Source organism: Salvelinus sp. IW2-2015, linkage group LG3, assembly GCF_002910315.2.
Source record: "Salvelinus sp. IW2-2015 linkage group LG3, ASM291031v2, whole genome shotgun sequence".
Classification (NCBI taxonomy): Eukaryota; Metazoa; Chordata; class Actinopteri; order Salmoniformes; family Salmonidae; genus Salvelinus; species Salvelinus sp. IW2-2015.
This window is the reverse complement of record NC_036840.1, coordinates 23,257,316-23,277,849: the sequence shown is the minus strand read 5'-3', so window position 1 is coordinate 23,277,849 and position 20,534 is coordinate 23,257,316. Positions and strand designations below refer to the sequence as shown.

General features: G+C 47.7%; 2 protein-coding genes across 3 annotated transcripts in view; one reads left to right on the top strand and one right to left on the bottom strand.

Annotated features, from left to right (window-relative positions):
* The window catches only part of LOC111953006 (phosphatidylinositol 3-kinase catalytic subunit type 3), a 19,153-nt gene extending 2,380 nt beyond the window's left edge, over window positions 1–16,773 (bottom strand). Inside the window, exons 1-25 of one of the 2 annotated variants that reach the window (XM_023972068.3) lie at window positions 16,609–16,773; window positions 15,385–15,573; window positions 14,941–15,084; window positions 14,570–14,699; window positions 14,421–14,447; window positions 13,428–13,514; window positions 11,167–11,265; window positions 10,981–11,052; window positions 10,753–10,857; window positions 10,570–10,662; window positions 10,011–10,196; window positions 8,696–8,835; window positions 8,391–8,469; window positions 8,242–8,309; window positions 8,037–8,142; window positions 7,711–7,827; window positions 7,436–7,567; window positions 7,007–7,135; window positions 6,676–6,745; window positions 6,523–6,587; window positions 6,111–6,195; window positions 5,898–5,972; window positions 5,519–5,687; window positions 5,301–5,391; window positions 5,055–5,180 (exon numbers count right to left, since the gene is read on the bottom strand). In XM_023972068.3, coding sequence (XP_023827836.1) covers window positions 5,055–5,180; window positions 5,301–5,391; window positions 5,519–5,687; window positions 5,898–5,972; window positions 6,111–6,195; window positions 6,523–6,587; window positions 6,676–6,745; window positions 7,007–7,135; window positions 7,436–7,567; window positions 7,711–7,827; window positions 8,037–8,142; window positions 8,242–8,309; window positions 8,391–8,469; window positions 8,696–8,835; window positions 10,011–10,196; window positions 10,570–10,662; window positions 10,753–10,857; window positions 10,981–11,052; window positions 11,167–11,265; window positions 13,428–13,514; window positions 14,421–14,447; window positions 14,570–14,699; window positions 14,941–15,084; window positions 15,385–15,573; window positions 16,609–16,673 — 2,649 coding nt within the window. In that variant the 5' untranslated portion in view covers window positions 16,674–16,773. The remainder of the gene's footprint in view (window positions 1–5,054; window positions 5,181–5,300; window positions 5,392–5,518; window positions 5,688–5,897; window positions 5,973–6,110; window positions 6,196–6,522; window positions 6,588–6,675; window positions 6,746–7,006; window positions 7,136–7,435; window positions 7,568–7,710; window positions 7,828–8,036; window positions 8,143–8,241; window positions 8,310–8,390; window positions 8,470–8,695; window positions 8,836–10,010; window positions 10,197–10,569; window positions 10,663–10,752; window positions 10,858–10,980; window positions 11,053–11,166; window positions 11,266–13,427; window positions 13,515–14,420; window positions 14,448–14,569; window positions 14,700–14,940; window positions 15,085–15,384; window positions 15,574–16,608) is intronic. The other variant, XM_023972086.3, reaches the window with a different exon arrangement.
* Window positions 16,774–19,248: 2,475 nt separating this feature from the next.
* On the top strand, window positions 19,249–20,534 carry LOC111953024 (prostate-associated microseminoprotein). Its single transcript, XM_023972108.3, has 3 exons — window positions 19,249–19,472; window positions 19,767–19,875; window positions 20,276–20,534. Exons 1-3 carry the CDS (start codon window positions 19,349–19,351, stop codon window positions 20,448–20,450), a joined length of 408 nt encoding a protein of 135 aa, XP_023827876.1. The 5' UTR covers window positions 19,249–19,348; the 3' UTR covers window positions 20,451–20,534.

Genomic DNA, 20,534 nt, shown 5'->3' with positions numbered 1-20,534 from the left:
TAAGTGTGTCTCTCCGCAGAGGTTATGGTCTCAGGGTTTAGTGTGTCTCTCAGCAGGGTTGTGTTGTATCTCAGCAGGGGTTGTGTGTGTATCTCTCTCTCTCAGCAGGGGTTGTGTGTGTATCTCTCTCTCTCAGCAGGGGTGTGTGTGTATCTCTCTCTCTCAGCAGGGGTTTGTGTGTGTATCTTCTCTCTCAGCAGGGGTTGTGTGTGTATCTCTCTCTCTCAGCAGGGGTTGTGTGTGTATCTCTCTCTCTCAGCAGGGGTTGTGTGTGTATCTCTCTCTCTCAGCAGGGGTTGTGTGTGATCTCTCTCTCTCAGCAGGGGTTTGTGTGTGTATCTCTCTCTCTCAGCAGGGGTTGTGTGTGTATCTCTCTCTCTCAGCAGGGTTGTGTGTGTATCTCTCTCTCTCAGCAGGGGTTTGTGTGTGTATCTCTCTCTCTCAGCAGGGGTTGTGTGTGTAACTTCTCTCTCAGCAGGGGTTGTGTGTGTATCTCTCTCTCTCAGCAGGGGGTTGTGTGTGTATCTCTCTCCTCTAGCAGGGGTTGTGTGTGTATCTCTCTCTCTCAGCAGGGTTTTGTGTGTGTATCTCTCTCTCAGCAGGGGTTTGTGTGTGTTCTCTCTCTCTCAGCAGGGGTTGTGTGTGTATCTCTCTCTCTCAGCAGGGGTTGTGTGTGTATCTCTCTCTCTCAGCAGGGGTTGTGTGTGTATCTCTCTCTCTCAGCAGGGGTTGTGTGTGTATCTCTCTCTCTCAGCAGGGGTTGTGTGTGTATCTCTCTCTCTCAGCAGGGGTTTGTGTGTATCTCTCTCTCTCAGCAGGGGTTTGTGGTGTATCTCTCTCTCTCAGCAGGGGTTGTGTGTGTATCTCTCTCTCTCAGCAGGGGTTGTGTGTGTATCTCTCATGCTCTCAGCAGGGGTTGTGTGTGTATCTCTCTCTCTCAGCAGGGGTTGTGTGTGTATCTCTCTCTCTCAGGCAGGGGTTGTGTGTGTATCTCTCTCTCTCAGCAGGGGGTTGTGTGTGTATCTCTCTCTCTCAGCAGGGGTTGTGTTGTATCTCTCTCTCTCAGCAGGGGTTGTGTGTGTTCTCTCTCTCAGCAGGGGTTGTGTGTGTTTTCTCTCTCTCTCCAGGGGTTGTGTGTGTTTCTCTCTCTCTTCCAGGGTTTGTGTGTGTTCTCTCTCTCTCAGCAGGGGTTGTGTGTGTATCTTCTCTCTCTCTCTCAGCAAGGGGTTGTGTGTGTATCTCTCTCTTTCTCTCAGCAGGGGTTGTGTGTGTATCTCTCTCTCTCAGCAGGGTTGTGTTGTGTTTTCTCTCTCTCTCAGGCAGGGGTTGTGTGTGTTTTCTCTCTCTCAGCTGGGTGTGTGTGGTTTCTCTCTCTCCAGCTGGGGTTGTGTGTGTATCTCTCTCTCTCTCAGCAGGGTTGTGTGTGTTTCCTCTCTCTCTCTCAGCTGGGGTTGTGTGTGTATCTCTCTCTCTCTCAGCAGGGGTTGTGTGGTGTTTCTCTCTCTCTCAGCAGGGGTTGTGTGTGTTTTTCTCTCTCTTCTCAGCGGGTTGTGTGTGTTTCTCTCTCTCTCAGCGGGGTTGTGTGTGTATCTCTCTTCTCAGCAGGGGTTGTGTGTGTATCTCTCTCTCTCAGCAGGGTTGTTGTGTGTGTATCTCTCTCTCTCAGCAGGGGTTGTTGTGTATCTCTCTCTCTCAGCAGGGGTTGTGTGTGTATCTCTCTCTCTCAGCAGGGGTTGTGTGTGTATCTCTCTCTCTCAGCAGGGGTTGTGTGTGTATCTCTCTCTCTCAGCAGGGGTTGTGTGTGTATCTCTCTCTCTCAGCAAGGGGTTGTGTGTGTATTCTCTCTCTCAGCAGGGGTTGTGTGTGTATCTCTCTCTCTCAGCAGGGTTGTGTGTGTATCTTCTCTCTCAGCAGGGGTTTGTGTGTGTATCTCTCTCTCTCAGCAGGGGTTGTGTGTGTATCTCTCTCTCTCAGGCAGGGGTTGTGTGTGTATCTCTCTCTCTCAGCAGGGTTGTGTGTGTATCTCTCTCTCTCAGCAGGGTTGGTGTTGTGTGTTATCTTTCTCTCAGCAGGGGTTGTGTGTGTTTCTCTCTCTCAGCAGGTGTGTGTGGTTTCTCTCTCTCTCCAGGGGTTGTGTGTGTTTCTCTCTCTCCTCACAGGGTTGTGTGTGTTTCTCTCTTCTCTCAGGGGTTGTGTTGTATCTCTCTCTCTCTCCAGCAGGGTTGTGTGTGTATCTCTCTCTCTCTCAGCAGGGGTTGTGTGTGTATCTCTCTCTCTCAGCAGGGTTGTGTGTGTTTCTCTCTCTCTCAGCAGGGGTTGTGTGTGTTTTCTCTCTCTCTCAGCTGGGTTGTGTGTGTTTTCTCTCTCTCTCAGCTGGGGTTGTGTGTGTATCTCTCTCTCTCTCAGCAGGGGTTGTGTGTGTTTCTCTCTCTCTCAGCTGGGGTTGTGTGTGTATCTCTCTCTCTCTCAGCTGGGTTGTGTGTGTTATCTCTCTCTCTCTCAGCAGGGGTTGTGTGTGTTTTCTCTCTCTCAGCAGGGGTTGTGTGTGTTTCTCTCTTCTCAGCTGGGTTGTGGTGTGTATCTCTCTCTCTCTCAGCAGGGGTTGTGTGTGTTCTCTCTCTCTCCGAGGGGTTGTGTGTGTTTCTCTTCTCTCTCAGCAGGGTTGTGTGTGTTTCTCTCTCTCTCAGCGGGTTGTGTGTGTGTTTCTCTCTCTCTCAGCAGGGGTTGTGTGTGTTTCTCTCTCTCTCAGCAGGGGTTGTGTGTGTTTCTCTCTCTCAGCGTTGTGTGTGTCCTCTCTCTCTCAGCAGGGGTTTAGTGTGTCTCTCTCTCAGCAGGGGTTGTGTGTGTCTCTCTCTCTCTCAGCAGGGGTTAGTGTGTCTCTCTCTCTCAGCTGGGGTTGTGTGTGTGTTTTCTCTCTCTCAGAGGGGTTGTTGTGTGTTTCTCTCTCTCTCAGCAGGGGTTGTGTGTGTCTCTCTCTCTCAGCAGGGGTTTGTGTTGTCTCTCTCTCGCAGCAGGGTTTGTGTTGTATCTCTCTCTGCAGCAGGGTTGTGTGTGTATCTCTCTCTCTCAGCAGGGGTTGTGTGTGTATCTCTCTCTCAGCAGGGGTTGTGTGTGTATCTCTCTCTCTCAGCAGGGGTTGTGTGTGTATCTCTCTCTCTCAGAGAGGTTGTGTGTGTATCTCTCTCTCTCAGCAGGGGTTGTGTGTGTATCTCTCTCTCTCAGCAGGGGTTGTGTGTGTATCTCTCTCCTCAGCAGGGGTTGTGTGTGTTTCTCTCTCTCTCTCTCAGCAGGGGTTTGTGTGTGTTTCTCTCTCTCTCTCTCAGCAGGGGTTGTGTGTGTTTCTCTCTCTCCTCAGCAGGGGTTTGTGTGTGTTTCTCTCTCTCTCAGCAGGGGTTGGTGTTGTTTCTCTCTCTCTCTCTCAGCAGGGGTTGTGTGTGTTTCTCTCTCTCTCTCTCAGCAGGGGTTTGTGTGTGTTTCTCTCTCTCTCTCAGCAGGGGTTGTGTGTGTTTCTCTCTCTCCTCCAGCAGGGGTTGTGTGTGTGTCTCTCTCTCGCAGCAGGGGTTTAGTGTGTCTCTCTCGAGCAGGGGTTTAGTGTGTCTCTCAGCAGGGGTTTAGTGTGTCCTCTCAGCTGGGGTTGTGTGTGTATCTCTCTCTCTCTCAGCAGGGTTGTGTGTTTCTCTCTCTCAGCAGGGGTTGTGTGTGTTTCTCTCTCTCTCCAGCAGGGGTTGTGTGTGTTTCTCTCTCTCTCAGCAGGGGTGTGTGTGTGTTTCTCTCTCTCAGCAGGGGTTGTGTGTGTTTCTCTCTCTCAGCAGGGGTTGTGTGTGTTTCTCTCTCTCTCAGCAGGGGTTGTGTGTTTCTCTCTCTCTCAGCAGGGGTTGTGTGTTATCTCTCTTCTCTCAGAGGGGTTTGTGTGTGTTCTCTCTCTCTCTCAGCAGGGTTGTGTGTGTTTCTCTCTCTCTCTCTCAGCAGGGGTTGTGTGTGTTTCTCTCTCTCTCTCTCAGCAGGGGTTGTGTGTGTTTTCTCTTCTCTCTCAGCAGGGTTGTGTGTGTTTCTCTCTCTCTCTCTCAGCAAGGGGTTGTGTGTGTTTCTCTCTCTCTCTCTCTCAGCAGGGTTGTGTGTGTTTTCTCTCTCTCTCTCTCAGCAGGGGTTGTGTGTGTTTCTCTCTCTCTCTCTCAGCAGGGGTTGTGTGTGTTTTCTCTCTCTCTCTCTCTCTCAGCAGGGGTTGTGTGTGTGTCTCTCTCTCGCAGCAGGGGTTTAGTGTGTCTCTCAGCAGGGTTTAGTGTGTCTCTCAGCTGGGGTTGTGTGTGTATCTCTCTCCTCTCTCAGCTGGGGTTGTGTGTTTCTCTCTCTCAGCAGGGGTTGTGTGTGTTTCTCTCTCTCAGCAGGGTTGTTGTGTGTTTCCTCTCTCTCAGCAGGGGTGTGTGTGGTTTCTCTCTCTCTCAGCAGGAGTTGTGTGTGTGTCTCTCTCTTTCAGCAGAGGTTGTGTGTCTCTCTTCTTTCAGCAGGGGTTGTGTGTGTTTCTCTTCTCTCAGCAGGGGTTGTGTGTGTTCTCTCTCTCTCTCAGCAGGGGTTGTGTGTGTTTCTCTCTCTCTCTCAGCAGGGGTTTGTGTGTGTTCTCTCTCTCAGCAGGGGTTGTGTGTGTATCTCTCTCTCTCAGCAGGGGTTGTGTGTGTATCTCTCTCTCTCAGCAGGGTTGTGGTGTGTATCCTCTTGCTCAGCAGGGTTGTTGTGTATCTCTTTCTCTCAGCAGGGGTTGTGTGTGTATCTCTCTCTCTCAGCAGGGGTTGTGTGTGTATCTCTTTCCTCTCAGCAGGGGTTGTGTGTGTATCTCTCTCTCTCAGCAGAGGTTGTGTGTGTATCTCTCTCTCTCAGCAGGGGTTGTGGTGTGTATCTCTCTCTCTCAGCAGGGGTAACCCCTGCTGAGAGAGAGAGACACACTAAACCCCTGCTGAGAGAGAGAGAGACACACTAAACCCCTGCTGAGAGAGAGAGAGACACACTAAACCCCTGCTGAGAGAGAGAGAGACACACACAACCCCTGCTGAGAGACACACCTGGGCAAACTTGTGTATCTGCTCCACCACGGCAGCAAACAGAGCTCCCACACTCTCATCAATCAGACTCTGCATGTAATGCACCGCCTCCTCGTCCGACAGGTCCAATCGGAACTTGTCCTGCACCTGGGAGGGGGAGGAGACAGAATATTCAGTGAATGATTGGGGGAGTTCCTTCAAAATGGGACTCTTACAATTCACATAACCATTCGATACACAACATAGCGAAGTGAAATACACACACACCTTCTTAACAGTCTTGTCAGGCTCCAGGGCGATGTCGGGAATGTTGGCGTCCACCATGAGAGAGAACAGATTTAGGATGAGGTTAGAGTACCTGAAGAGAGAGGGATGAGAAAGAAAGAGAAATTAAAAAGGTTCATCACAGCTGATATACACGACCAAATAGTGGCAAAAGATCAGAATTGAGCTGCCGGTGTAAACGTAGCGTGTGTGTGTCCTACCTCCTGAGGTGTAGGAAGGCAGTGTAACACTGCTTCCTGAACTCCTGGTACTGTTCACTCTGCATGCCGCCCATCCCCTCCACCATCTCCTTACTCAACTTCATAGGAGGAGGCAGGGGCTTGGGGTCACGACCCAGGATGTAGCCAAAGTCTATGTGGAACAACTTTCCTGAGAAAACGGGAAGATGGAAAGGTATTCAATCAATCAAARGTATTCATGAAGCCCTTTTAACAACAGCAGCTGTCAAAGTGTAGTCTGTCATGTAGAACAGAGTGGAGCAGCATTTGAAGGAAAGGACTAATGATCAGACAATGTATGGTAGCAATCCAACCATAGGGTGTTGGAGGTACATGACACATAATTCCTATAGAGACTCACCAGTCTTTGTGAGCAGCAGGTTGTCCAAGTGTCTGTCTCCTACACCCAGGATGTATGTGATGACACAGTAACCAGCTGGAACAGGAAAGAGTAGAGGAAAGACAAAAAAAAAGACGTGTCATCCCAAAATCACACTTCAAAATGAACCCACGCCAAGGCCAGGGATTGGTCAGAGACAGTGAGGTGGGAGGGTGTTAGTGGTAGTAGACTCACCACAGCTCTTGACGTAGGTGTCCATCACCTCAGGGCTGATGCCATAGGGCCCCTTTTCACTGGGGGCGTGTTTTCTGAAAAAACTCTGGAGAGACACAGGAAGAGAGAGGAGTCTTACACAAATCCAAATGGCATTTGTCACATGCGCCGAATACAACAGGTGTACCATGAAATGCTTACTTACAAGCCCTTAACCAGCAATGCAGTTAAGAAAAATAAGAGTTAAGAAAATATTTACTAAATAACGTTTTTTTTAAAGTTTTTTTTAAGTATAATAATAACACGATCACTTACAAGTTAGGTCAGAGAAGACACCACAAGACGTGTCTGCACAGACATGCACAGAGCAAAGCTGCTAGACAAACACCTTAGATAGCTAACAGTCTTAGCCATGGGTACAGTAAATTCCTACCTGGATGTTTCCTTCAGTGGCCAGGACCTCAGCCACAGGCACTGACTGGACAAACTGCATGAACCCTGGAGGAAGGACAACACACAGGTCAGAGGTCACTTCACACATGTCCTGACCCAGTATTCTATCGATAGCTACATCGGTGGTGCTCACCATGCTTGGTGCTTGTGGCCAGCACTTTGTAAGGCGTCAACTTCAGGTCCAGGTTCTCTTTCCTGAGCAACTGAGAGAGAGAATTGACATAATTCACAATACACCGACTCTTAACCTTCTCTAGAACCTTCTAGGCGAGGCTGAAATATAAACAGCAGCCTGTGTATTTACATGTCAGTCATTTAGCCGACGCTTTTATCCAAAGCGACTGACAGCAAGTTTGCAATAAGGGAACATGATAACAATATGCTTGTTTCAGACCAGGTCTACAATAATAAATGCAGTAATAGGTTTCTACGATAACGACATGGCAATAATGCTAGTTTCTGACCTTGTCCATGAGAGAGATGATCTGTAGGATGAGCTGGTCCTGTCTCAGGTCGTCTCCGTGTTTGAAGATGACAGGGTACATCGCCCCATCCTCCGCCTTGAAGATCAGCTTGGCTGGCATCAGGGCGCTCTAGAACACACGCACAGATATACAGCGGCGAGATAAGAACACGTATGAAAAGGCGCGTTAGCATACAAACATAGCAGCACGTGTAAAAAAAAAAAAAAACTAAAAAAAAAAAAAATATCGAATAACTGCTACATAACAAAACCAAAGAAGAGGGCGAGAAAGGGAGGATGAAGGAGGAGGAAGAAGAAGAAAATAAGAGGGATAAGTCGAGAGGGAGGATGAAGGAATGGAAGGAGGAGAGGAAGGATAGCGTTGAGAAGGAAGAATAGACCGCGAAGGGAGATGGAGAGATGGGTGCACCTTGAATAGCGTGGCGGTGTCTGGTACGATGCCTCGGATTCTGACCGAGGGTTCCAGTGGGAGCGGGATGGGGTCAATCTCACACAGGTTCACCTTCTCATTGTCCGCCAGCAGAGCCTGCAGTCGCTCCGTCTGAAACACAGGGGGGGGGGGCGCCAGTGTCAACCAGCAATCGTAAACACCAGTCGCAGGGAAGACCTGGGTCATGTTCATTTGGGCACCAAAACGGACTGACACAGGGAGGAGTGTACGAGTGCGTCATAGGTCTCTCGTACCTTCTTCTTGCGGTTGCCGCTCTCTCTCTGCACGGCRTTCATCAGCTGCACCAGTCTGTCCACAAACGTCTGCTGGGACGCCAGGAGAGACCGCATCACCCTCACACTCTTATCACCCTAGAGAGAGAGAGTACAGAGAAGAAAGTAGGATAATGAAAGAGAGGGAAATTAGTTATACTCATGGTTACCAAGCAAAAATACTTGCTTGGCGTTTTTCCCCCCGACATACTGCGCTGTATCGTTCACTGCACAAGCAAATTCATAGTCCTGAAAGTGTAAATTAACGGAAGGATGAAGTAAGATATGAGGCGCGTTGAAAGTCTAACCTTGAGCAGCGCCTGGCTAAACCTCCCAATGACGTTGAGGTACATCTTGTGGGTCTTTAGGTCTCTCTGCTGGGTGTCCTGGTCTTCACACTCCACTATTACATACCTGATGGAGCACACACAGATTTAGTACACACATGTATTTATATATGCACACACACACACACACACACACACACACACACACACACTAATTGATCCTCACCAGTACAGGTAGTTGGCCAGTGTTGAGTTCTTACAGGCACGGGAGATGAGGAAGGTACACAGGTCCTGCTGTAGAAACACAGAACAAACATTACTACCTCTCTCGTCAGACAAACTTCTGTCCTTTCCTTTCTCCTGTACACTTTTTACCTCGGGATTCTCACTGTCCGCTCCTTCCTTTCCATTCGGGACAGGTGAGGGCACTGCTGGAGCAGTCAATATCTGGGAACTGGAGACATACAGACAGTTCATGTTACACTGTTAGAACACAGTTAAATAGCACAGCACCAGCCAACACCAGACATATCTCTAGGGGCCAGGAGTTTTCCCCCCCTGTCCAACACCGGCCAACTACCTGACCAGAATAAACTCAGGGCCCTAGGTTATAAATTAGGGCCAGAGTTCACCCTGATTCGGTCACAACTTTCAACCCTCCACCTTGACCCCCCTCTAACCTGTCTAGGTCCCCCAGGGTGGAGCTCTCTGCCAGGCCCTGGCTGTCCCGCTTGCCTCCTGGCTCCAGCCCACACTGGATGTCGTTGAAGTTCTCATATTTCAGAGCCTGGACCAGCTGGAGAAGGTACATCAGCAGATCCTGGAGCACAGGGAGAGCGATACATAGATGTGTGTGTGTGTGTGTGTGTGTGTGTGTGTGTGTGTGTGTGTGTGTGTGTGTGTGTACGTAGTACATGTACACACACACGTTCAAAAGTTTGGGGTCACATAGAAATGTCCTTGTTTTTGAAAGAATAGCACATTTTTTTGTCCATTAAAATAACATCAAATTGATCAGACATTGTTAATGTTGTAAATTACTTTTGTAGCTGGAAACAGCTGATTTTCAATGGAATATCTACATAGGCCCATTATCAGCAACCATCACTCCTGTGTTCCAATGGCACGTTGTGTTAGCTAATCCAAGTTTTATCATTTTATGTTAGCACAGCTGWAAACTGTTGTTCTGATTAAAGAAGCAATAAAACTGGCCTTCTTTAGACCAGTTGAGTATCTGGAGCATCAGCATTTGTGGGTTCGATTACAGGCTCAAAATGGCCAGAAACAAAGAACTTTCTTCTGAAACTTGTCAGTCTATTCTTGTTCTGAGAAATGAAGGCTATTCCATGCGAGAAATTGCCAAGAAACTGACGATCTCGTACAACGCTGTGTACTATTCCCTTCACAGAACAGTGCTAACTGGCTCAAACCAGAATAGAACGAGGAGTGGGAGGCCCCGGTGCACAACTGAGCAAGAGGACAAGTACATTAGAGTGTCTAGTTTGAGAAACAGACGCCTCACAAGTCCTCAACTGGCAGCTTCATTAAATAGTACCCGCAAAACACCAGTCTCAACAGTGAAGAGGCGACTCCGGGATGCTGGCTTTCTAGGCAGTTGCAAAGAAAAAGCCATATCTCAGACTGGCCAATAAAAAAAAAAGATTAATATAGGCAAAAGAACACAGACACTGAACAGAGGAACTCTGTCTAGAAGTCCAGCATCTGTACGCTATGGAGATATTCCATAAAAAATCAGCCATTTCCAGCTACAATAGTCATTTACAACATTAACAATGTCTACACTGTTTTTCTGATCAATTTGATGTTATTTTAATGGACAAAAAAAAAAGTTTTTTTTTAAAAATAATAAGGACATTTCTAAGTGACCCCAAACTTTTGAACGGTAGTGTACATGGCTCTGCTGTGCCACTCCCCCTCCCCCCCACTCACACACAACCCAACACACACTCTCTCTCCACCGCCCCCTCCACCTACCTCGTCGTCGGCCTGCTGCAGCCTGGTCACAGCGTAGCGTCGTACGGTGGGGTTGGTGAACTGGGAGGAGAGCAGCTCTAGGGAGTCCTCTACATCCATGGGCCTCCACTTCCCCAGCAGCTCCAGGGCCTGCTTAGCCTCCCCGGGCAGCGCCCAGTTCACACACTTTAGGAACTTAGTCAGTGCCTGGAGGGGAGAGGGAAGAGGGGCTCTTAGGTAATCAGCTTAGACAAGTGTGTCAACACTCATGGAGTGTATTTGAGTGTTGTTGTGGTGAACATAGGGCTCTGGGTTTTTCCTGACCCCGTGACTTAACCAAGAAAAACTCAGAGCCCCAGTTATACTGGGACAATGCTAATCTAGGATTCTTCCCTGGTCAGGTTACGAGGTCAGGAACTCTATGGGCCCTAGATACTGTTCAACTTTGTTTCCATTTTGTAGGGAAATGTATTCTGCTATAAAAAAATGCACATACTGTACATCTACATACTTTAAAACACAAATAAATGGACTAAAAAGGACAACCATAAAAGGACTTCAAACTTAGCAGGACGCACACCTTCTCTTGAGTGGTGAGGTAGTAACGGAACTTCCACACCAGGTCCTGTTCCTCTGAGCTCAGCTGCTTGGTCGGAGGGTAATTCACTATGACCTGTAGAGAGAGACATACACACAAGATTGAGCCTACTGCTAAAATCACACACAGACACACATACAGTTGTGGTTGACTAATGGTACTAACGTTGAGCTGATCTCGTGTGGCAGCGTTAGGCTTCAGGTCGTGGTCTGACGGGCCACTCCGAAGGCTACGGGCCAATTTATGGTGCTTGCTCTCCACAAGGTTCTCCTATGGCAGGGGCAGAGGGACATTATAAATGATYAATACATTAAACTCAATACATATACGTCAATATTGATATGTTGAAAATAAAACAAATCTCCATTCTGTGTGTGTGTGTGTGTGTCTTACCATGCACATCTGAGGGTCGGGGACTTTAACGATGTCAGCGCTGGTGAGCACCGGTGAGGCATCATCTCCATCCTGGAGGGGGAGGAGTTAGTRAGTCAGCTACCACATCACCACGGCAATCGACCAATCGATCCCTTTCAGAATTATGACAACAGCTCAATGTCACAGCCATACATATATACCTACCTTCTCATAATAGACAATACTGTACTCTGGCTTTTCTCCAGTTTTGACACGAGGAAACTCCACCATAAGATACATGAAGTTGGAGCTACGCTTCTCACTCTGTGGGAACACACAAACATAAGAAGTTGACTGACTTTAGATAAAAGAAGAGGTCTCGGGCAGAAATGAGTGATGGCCTTCACATATAAAGTACGTAATGTTATGTGTCACACATAAAGCATCTGTGATGAGGCTATTCAAATCAAACTTTATTTGTCACATGCGCCGAATACAACAGGTATTACTGCTTACTGTGAAATGCTTACTTACAAGCCCTTAACCAACAGTGCAGTTCAAAAAGAGTTAAGAAAATATTTACCAAATAGACTAAAGTAAAAAAGAATAATAAAAAGTACACAATAAGAATAACAAGGCTATATACAGGGGTACAGGTTAGTTGAGGTCATTTGTACATGTAGGTAGGGGTGAAGTGACTATGCATAGATAATAAACAGCGTGTACAAAAGGGGGGGGGGTCAATGTAAATAGTCCGGGGGGCGATTTTATTAAATGTTCAGCAGTCTTATGGCTTGGGGGTAGAAGCTGTTGAGGAGCCTTTTGGTCCTAGACTTGGTGCTCTGGTACCGCTTGCCGTGCGGTCGCAGAGAAAACAGTCTATGACTTGGGCTTTCCCTGACACCACCTATTATATAGGTCCTGGATGGAAGGCAGCTTGGCCCCAGTGATGTACTGGGCCGTATGCACTACCCTCTGTAGCGCCTTACTATCAGATGCCGAGCAGTTGCCATATCAGGCGGTAATGCCACCGGTCAGGATGCTCTCGATGGTGCAGCTGTAGAACCTTTTGAGGATCTGGGGACCCATGACAAATCCTTTCAGTCTCCTGAGCGGGAAAAGGTTTTGTCGTGCCCTCTTCACGACTGTCTTGGCATGTTTGGACCATGATAGTTCGATGTTAATGGGGGCCTGTTCGGCCCGCCTTTTCCTGTAGTCCACGATCAGCTCCTTTGTCTTGCTCACATTGCGGGAGAGGTTGTTGTCCTGGCACCACACTGCCAGTTCTCTGACCTCTCAAGCCTACCACCGTTGTGTCGTCAGCAAACTTAATGATGTTGTTGGGGTCGTATTTGGCCACGCAGTCGTGGGTGAACAGGGAGTACAGGAGGGGACTAAGTACGCACCCCTGAGGGGCCCCAGTGTTAAGGATCAACGTGGCAGACATGTTGCCTACTCTTACCATCTGGGGGCGGCCCGTCAGGAATTCCAGGATTCAGTTGCAGAGGGAGGTGTTTAGTCCCAGAGTCTTTAGCTTAGTGATGAGCTTCGTTGGCACTATGGTGTTGAATGCTGAGCTGTAGTCAATGAACAGCATTCTCACATAGGTGTTCCTTTTGTCCAGGTGGGAAAGGGGAGTGTGGAGTGCGATTGAGATGACGTCATCTGTGGATCTGTTGAGGCGGTATGCGAATTGGAGTGGGTCTAGGGTGTCCGGGAGGATGCTGTTGATGTGAGCCATAAGCAGCCTTTCAAAGCACTTCATGGCTACTGAAGTGAGTGCTACGGGGCGGTAATCATTTGGGCAGGTTACCTTCACTTCTTTGGGCACAGGGACTACGGTGGTCTGCTTGAAACATATAGGCATTACAGACTCCATCAGGGAGAGGTTGAAAATGTCAGTGAAGACACTTGACAGTTGGTTCGCGCATGCTTTGAGTACACCTCTTGGTAATCTGTCTGGCCCAGCGGCTTTGTGAATGTTGACCTGTTTAAAGGTTTTGTTCACTTCTGCTACCGATAGCGTTATCACACAGTCATCCAGAACAGCTGGTGCTCTCGTGCATGCTTAAGTGTTGCTTGCTTCGAAGCGAGCATAAAAGGCATTTAGCTCGTCTGGTAGGATCGCATCACTGGGAAGCTCGTGTCTGGGTTTCCCTTTTGTAGTCCGTAATAGTTTTCAAACCCTGCCACATCCGACGAGCGTCAGAGCCGGTGTAGTAMGATTCAATCTTAATCCTGTATTGACGCTTTGCTTGTTTGATGGTTCGTCTGAGGGCATAGCAGGATTTCTTATAAGCGTCCGGATTAGTCTCCCACTCCTTGAAAGCGGCAGCTCTAGCCTTTAGCTCGATGCAGATGTTGCCTGTAATCCATGGCATCCGGTTGGGATATGTACGTACGTTCAGGTGATTGTAAGTGTGTATAGTTTACAGTATAAGGCGTCAACGATTTTAAAACGGATCCCAGATCCTCTACTAACTCACCTCGTTGATCATCTCTATCTCTCTGAAGGTCAGGCGGTCCAACCAGTCTACCTTCACCATGTGACCCTGCCGGTGGGCCTTGGTCAGCTAGAAGGAGAGAAAGAAAGAGGGATGGATGGAGGGAGGGAAAGAAAGAGGAGGAGAGATTGAGAGGTTAGGAATAAAGGATGCAATAGAGGTGGAGCAGAGATGTGCAGAAAGCTAGCTCGGCCAATCAGAGCGCAGCTTGGTGCCAGTGGCCAATCCAGTGCAAAGGAAGCACTGAACACACACTCAGCAGCCAATCCGCTCAGTCAGTGTGGGTGACAGTGGCACACAAGCACACCATTCGCCAGGGCTATTAGAGCTCACTCTGAACTTGGTACAGACAGTTTCCAGTATTTACAGCCAGTCAACACACCCATGGGGCACCATTAATCCCTTTAATTTTGACTTCAGCTTGATAAAATGGTCAGTGGGTCTAATTCTTAGTAAATTACTACAAAATGAAAACCAACACACCAAAGGCTAATGACACATTAGTGCAAGATTTAAATCGGGGTTTCCAAAACTCGGTCCTACAGTTCCCCAAGGGGTGCACGTTTTGGTTTTTGCCCTAGCACTACACAGCTGATTCAAATAATCAACTAATCATCAAGCTTTGATCATTTGAATAAGCTGTGTAGTGTTACGGCAAAACCCAAAGCATGCACCTCTTGGGCTCCCGAGCACCGGGTTTAGGAAACCCTGATTTTAATTATATGCATTATACAAAGGTGGTGCTTCTTAGTTGTTTCTCTGGTAAAATGGCAGGGGTGTTTGATGCACCATATTCCTAACAAACATTAACAAGCCACACACACACACACACACACAAATTCAGCAAGAAGTAGCTATAGGGCCTAATATGTGCACTAACAAAGAAATAGACACAAACAGGCCTACACACACAGGCCTACACACACATCCAGCATTCTGACCCCCTCTCCCCTCCTTCCAACCCCTAGTACTCACATCACTGAGAAACTCCAGGTCAGGGGCCTGGAATAGACAGTGATTTAGACTGGTCCTTTCACAGGAGTACATCACACACTCTCTCCGCCGTCAAACACACAAGCCCAAACAAACCCCAAACTCCAGGGGACCCCGGACCCTGTGCTTACCTTGGCCAGTCGCCCCATCTGGTCCTCTGCCAGACTGCTGCTGGTCCTCCCTGGGGTGCTGGTGGGCTCCCCTCCGTCCCCCTCCACCCCCGGCCACACCTTCAGGTCATGCATGCCCTGCCGGAACATCCTGAGAGAGAAGAAGGGGAGATGGAGAGGGGACGGGAGATGGCATCAGTCAATGTTCTGGTTTGCTTTCGGAGTTGTCCCCCACCCCAATAATAGCCACATACTTCTTCCATATACAGTCAGCTAGGGTTGGGGTCAATTCCATTTCAATTCAGAAAGTATACTGAAATTCCAATTCCRTTCCATAGTACAGTAATATACAGTATATGGACATATATTTGCTGAGATGGACTTGGACTCACCCATATTTGCCGAAGAGGGTGACGGTGGTTCCCCCCACAGGGGTGGCTCGGCCCGGTCCGTACACATCCCACACAGTAAGGGCCACCTGGGCACTCTGGGGCAGGTCTGGGTACTTCACTGGCAGCTTCAGCCACTCATTCCAGCTGGGGAAGGGGGAAGAGGAAGGGGGGAGAGAGAGAGCGAGAGAGAGGTGATAGGGAGGAGAGACAGGAAGAGAGGGAGAGAGAGAGAAAGCTTACAGAACAGTTCACAAGGACTATATTATTTTGTATATATTATAGTGAGATGGGACTACAATGTGAGATACAAAGACCAACCAGGTCAAAGAGTTGATTACGGTTGCTCCAAATGGCACCCTATTCCCTATATTGTGCACCAACCTGGTCAAAAGTAGTGCACTATGTAAGGAATAGGATTTGGGACACAGCCTGGGTGTCACTCACTTCCAGCGTGTACTGAAGGCCTTGTAGGAGGTGCGTACGGGCAGCGCCAGGGGCTTGCCCTCTGCGAACACCTGACAGGTAACATAGAGGTCTGAGCAGTTCTCCTGGTAGAGGCCAGAGAACCGCAACATTGGATCCTGCAGCAGGGCCTTGTAGCTCTTCTGCTCCCGCTTGCCCTCCAAACTGCCTCTGAATGGGGGAGGGGGGGGTACAGGCAGGAGATCATGTGAGACAGACAGAGGGAAGTAGTTTGACACCACCACAGTCACTTGTCATCCTTCCCTTTCAGAAGCAGTATTCTTAGCCACTCTGCTCAGCCAAAGTTCTAAAATCTAGACAAAAGAGTGTAGATCAACACTCTGGAGGTCAACAGATCTATGATCACCTGCAAGTGTGTTCACATTTGGCTAAATTAGTTGTATTGCCACTAGGCTAAATGACAGGGCATATCCCGGAACATATCTTTGTACATTCTGCTGTGTTGAGAACGTTAACAGTCCCCTGACAAATTGTGACAAAACGCATCACCCTATTATTCCAGTGTGTAACGGCCTAACGGGAAGCGCTACACTGCACGGTTTGTTGAGAATTATGAACGTTATTTACTGGCCACCACAGCGGAGCCTAGCTCGTTAAGTGACGTCACGAGAGGAGCGCGAGGTAGATGAGCGGTTGGAATGTGCATGATGTCAACAAAAAGCGGATTTTCCGTGTTCCCAAATAAGAGCCCTCACCGGGCACGTTATGGAGCCGTGATAACGGTTGAGTCATGGTGTTGCCATGCTCGCTAAGGTAAATAGAAGACAAACAACTAACGTCAGCTAGGTAGCTAGTAATGTAACGGGATACTTTTGGGACAAGTGTTGCAATCATTTTTCATGCATGTAAAGTGGTAGTAGACAACATTAGAGACTTGAGGTGCATTGTAATTGATGTCAACATGCTATCATTTAATAGTACGCAGTTATAGACATAAGTAGGCTAGCTAGGTCACTGAGGTATAATAAGACCTAGGTAGCCAGCTATAGACTGATATTGTTTATTGTTGACATCAATCAATCACATGTATTTATAAAGCCCTTTTTACAGATGATGTCAACGTTCTTCTGAGACCCAGCCTAAAACCTAAAAGAGCATGCAAAACATTTAATGAGCGAGCTAGATAGTTAACTTGCTACTTGTACAGTATGGCCCATAAGTAGCCCAAGGTAACAAAATACTTACATTTTCAGTTGAACATTAATGTCCAAGTCACAACTGTAGACATAGTTAAACTTGTCTGTGTCCATCTTATTTAACACATACAAGTAAAAAGCTAGCGAACGTTACTCATAAATTCGCAGAGGCAAATTGGATTGTAGCTAGCTAGCCTTTCCTGACCGTGGGCTAGCTTGGAAGGCCTGAGTGTAAAAATCCCCTTGGTAGCGCACAAACAATAGTTTCTCCAGTTGGCTTGCAAAAATGCTGAAATACAGTCAGTTTACAGACCATCAGTCCGATCGAAATGTCAACTTTTATCGCTTCGATTCACGATAATGACATTATAGCGACACATTTATTTTCGGACTTGATTATGTTTTTTTGTGAGCACAACAGTCTGAAGCTGATATCAGGAAAACTTAATCAATCTCTAAGTCACTGTCAATGAGCGGGTGTGTTGCCAATCGTTGTTTTCAAATGTGGATTTAGCTGGTCTGATAGTTCACTTACTTCCTGGATGGGAACATTGGAGGCGGGGTTTACCATGTAATCTTAAAGGGATAGTCAACAGAAGTACATTTATTTAATTATTATTATTWTWWTTTTTTTTACCTTTATTTAACTAGGCAAGTCAGTTAAGAACAAATTCTTATTTTCAATGACGGCCTAGGATGTATGGGATTTGAGTTCCATTATAGATCTGCAACACATCTATTTGCAAATTAAATGTTTTACTTTGAATTGTGTATACGTGACCCTGTTCGTTGGTCTTCGGGTTGGATCACATGCCATGCCATCATACTAGCACAGTGCTTAAATTAAACTGCATCCCTTGCTCTCCACATCTCCTTGTGGGGTTATTGTCTTGTGTTGGGGTGATGGCAGCAGGTTTAAGAGTGTTGGGCCAGTAACCGAAAGGTCGCTGGTTCAAATCCCTGAGCCAACTAGGTGAAAAATCTGGCGATGTGCCCTTGAGCAAGGCACCTAACCGTAATTGCTCCTGTAAGTTACTCTGCATAAGAGAGTCTGCTAAATGACTAAATTGTATGTTTGAGTCAGCTCAGTCTCTCTTGTGGAGAGAGTCAAACCCTAGAAAGGGAGGGTTTGTTTGGGATTTGGCCAGGTAGAGTTGTTCTATCCGAGGTAGCAAGTTAACACTCCCTGAGCTAGAACAAAATATTAGCTCATCTCCTTCCACTTTTGCTGTCAATCTGCAGACAAACAGAGATCATAGGGAAAAACCTGTGATGAGGGAACATGTTTTTCACAATGGACCCCGCGGGCCTCACAATTTGTGTTTTACGCCCGTGTTCCCTCCTACCCCCACAGAAGTCTGGRGGGTGTTGATAGGTCTCCCTCGTCAGCTATGGGTGCTGCTGACAGCAGGGCCCTGACGTGCTCTGGTCCTGTATTGGTGTGACTCAGTGTGTGTGTGTATGACAAAGTTGCCCCTGTCTCCAGCTCCACAGCTTGACTTGTCACAGTCTGAGGAGGAACATGCCTCGACTCTGGGACCTTGTCACCTCAGTACCCTGTGCACATTATGTGTGAGTCCCAAATGGCACCCTATTCCCTATATAGTGCACTACGTTTGAGCAGGGCCTATATGGCTCTGCCTGCTCAAAAGTACAGCACTAAATATTCTCCCCTCCCAGAACCTAAGGGTCCTATACAATAAGACGATGACAGATGCTGACGGATTCCCACCCTTTGATTGACGCCATTTGAAGTGGTGCTGAGTAGGAAAACCCTCTTAAAACAAAGGAATTTGTGTCACACCCATTAGTGTCTTCATGGACGAGCAGTTAATTGGTGACATGAGAGTGAGAGAATCTCCATCCTTTTCCATTTGACATTCCAGAGACCAGGCTGTCACCCTAAAATCATGACACATTTCATCCTAAATTGAAGACTGGTTGTATAAAAGCCTWCAAATGCATACCTGCCACCTGCCTTGCAGACTGACTGACTGCTGTTGGACAGGGCCCGCATGAGGTCACAGATTGGAGACACGGCTGCACGCCATGACATCATACACATGAGCTCATCCAAATGAGGTAGACTGGGGTCAGTGGATGCAGTAGGCCCGCTGACTTCATCTGCAGTATGCATCTGTGTTTGCACGTAAGAACGTCTTAGTAACCACATAGTAACACATCTGGTAGTAAAAGGTAACACAGCTGGTCACTCACTGGTACTTTTTTCCTCAGGTGGAATCCTTAGTAAGATAGTAATGAAGATATTTCACCTCAATCCCAATAGGGAAATCTTATGTGAATGAATACAGAAAGAATTCGGATTTTAATCAATGGAGTTAAATCATGTTAGCCATTTATTCCTCTCTCTGTTACTGGTTCTCCACAGGCCTCCCCTTCCTCTCTCCTTTCTATCTCCCTCTCCTCTTTCTCTCTTCCCTCCTTCCTCTCACCTCTCTCTTAGCTTCCAAGTCTTAGTCATTTTAGGATGTGTCAGTGTTTCTATCATTTTCGAGGTCATGCCCACTGGAGCGAAGAGGTGCTGATCTCCAGATTGCCAAGGCGGTGCCAAGACACAGACTTTTCCCCTTGCCCCCCCAAACCCAACCCTGTGACACCCCACATGCCCCACACCCCTGCGTCGACCCTGGTCGGTCCTCGTGATGGAGCTAACTAACCCCACCTCCACCCTGTACGCTGCGGTCGTAAAGATGTTGGGGTATAAATTGAGGTGGATGAGAGGAATCAGAAAACTCTGAGAACTAGATCTAGAACTATAACACGAGAACATGAAGAACATGGTGATGATGGACTCCATTGTTGGGAGAAACTGGCCACTGACCTTCCTGGCTGGGACACTGCTCTGGACCACCTGCCTTGCGGCTCCTATGCAGTGCCACTTCAACTCCAAAGGTAAGCAAATCCATGCTCTGGGATAGGGTGTATAGCGTTAATCTGAAGGCATTGGGCCTGTTGAATGGATTTCAAGTTCAGAGTAGATTTTTATTTCCCAGTGATTCAGGGTATAATTCAGGTTTGTTCTTCTTAAATGAAAGTCCATCGTCAACACTTCCAAGCCCAGGAAGACTGCTAAATTACTTGTTTATGTTAAAGTTGTGATTTATAAATTGAAGTTTTGTGGATAAATGAAGCTTGGTTTATGTATGATTGGGGTAACACCTTTGGTGGGGTCTCTCTCTACCCTAGCGCTGTGTGTGTACGAGGGGAGACACTACTCTCTGGGGGAGTCCTGGATGGAGGACGGCTGTCTGCAGTGTACCTGTCTGCACCCTGTCGGCGTCGGCTGCTGCGAGACGTGAGTCCACTACGCACCTGTGATCAATGTGCCTTTCTGGGTTGTTGTATTTAGATTTGCAGCGGTGGGAATAGGAACGTCATTGCCATGACTGGGAGAAGCTTGCAATGCAATACAGCCATTAAAATTGTATCCAGGCGCAGAGGTCCTTGTAAGGGAATTTCGCTTTTTATTCTCTAAATATCTGATAATTATGTTTTTTGATTTGAAAATAAATGCAAGGAATTATATTCCCCAGGCTCTGAAATGCATAGAGCTGTTCTACACGATCTATGTGGCGTTGTTACTTCAGGATATTCATATTGTCATCATCATGCTTTCAGAGAAAGCATATGTGTAAAGCAAGCCATTGAAAACGTTTAGACTACCAGCTCAACAACCCCTCTCTCTCTCCGTACAGGGTGCATCACCCGGTGGACTTCCCAGGGTGGTGCGAGGTTCGGGTGGACACTCTGACCTGTAAGATGACCCTCGTTCAGAGCGCTGACCCCCGCCTGCCCTGCAGACCTGGGAATGGAAACAACCTAGACCCCAGCCACGGCTCACTGGAACACTACTTGCAGCTAGCTGAGTAGACGGGGATAGAATCACAGTCGGACAGTGGAGGCTGGTGGAGGGAGAAATCAAAGAACGGGCTCATTTAATTCCAGCCATTACAA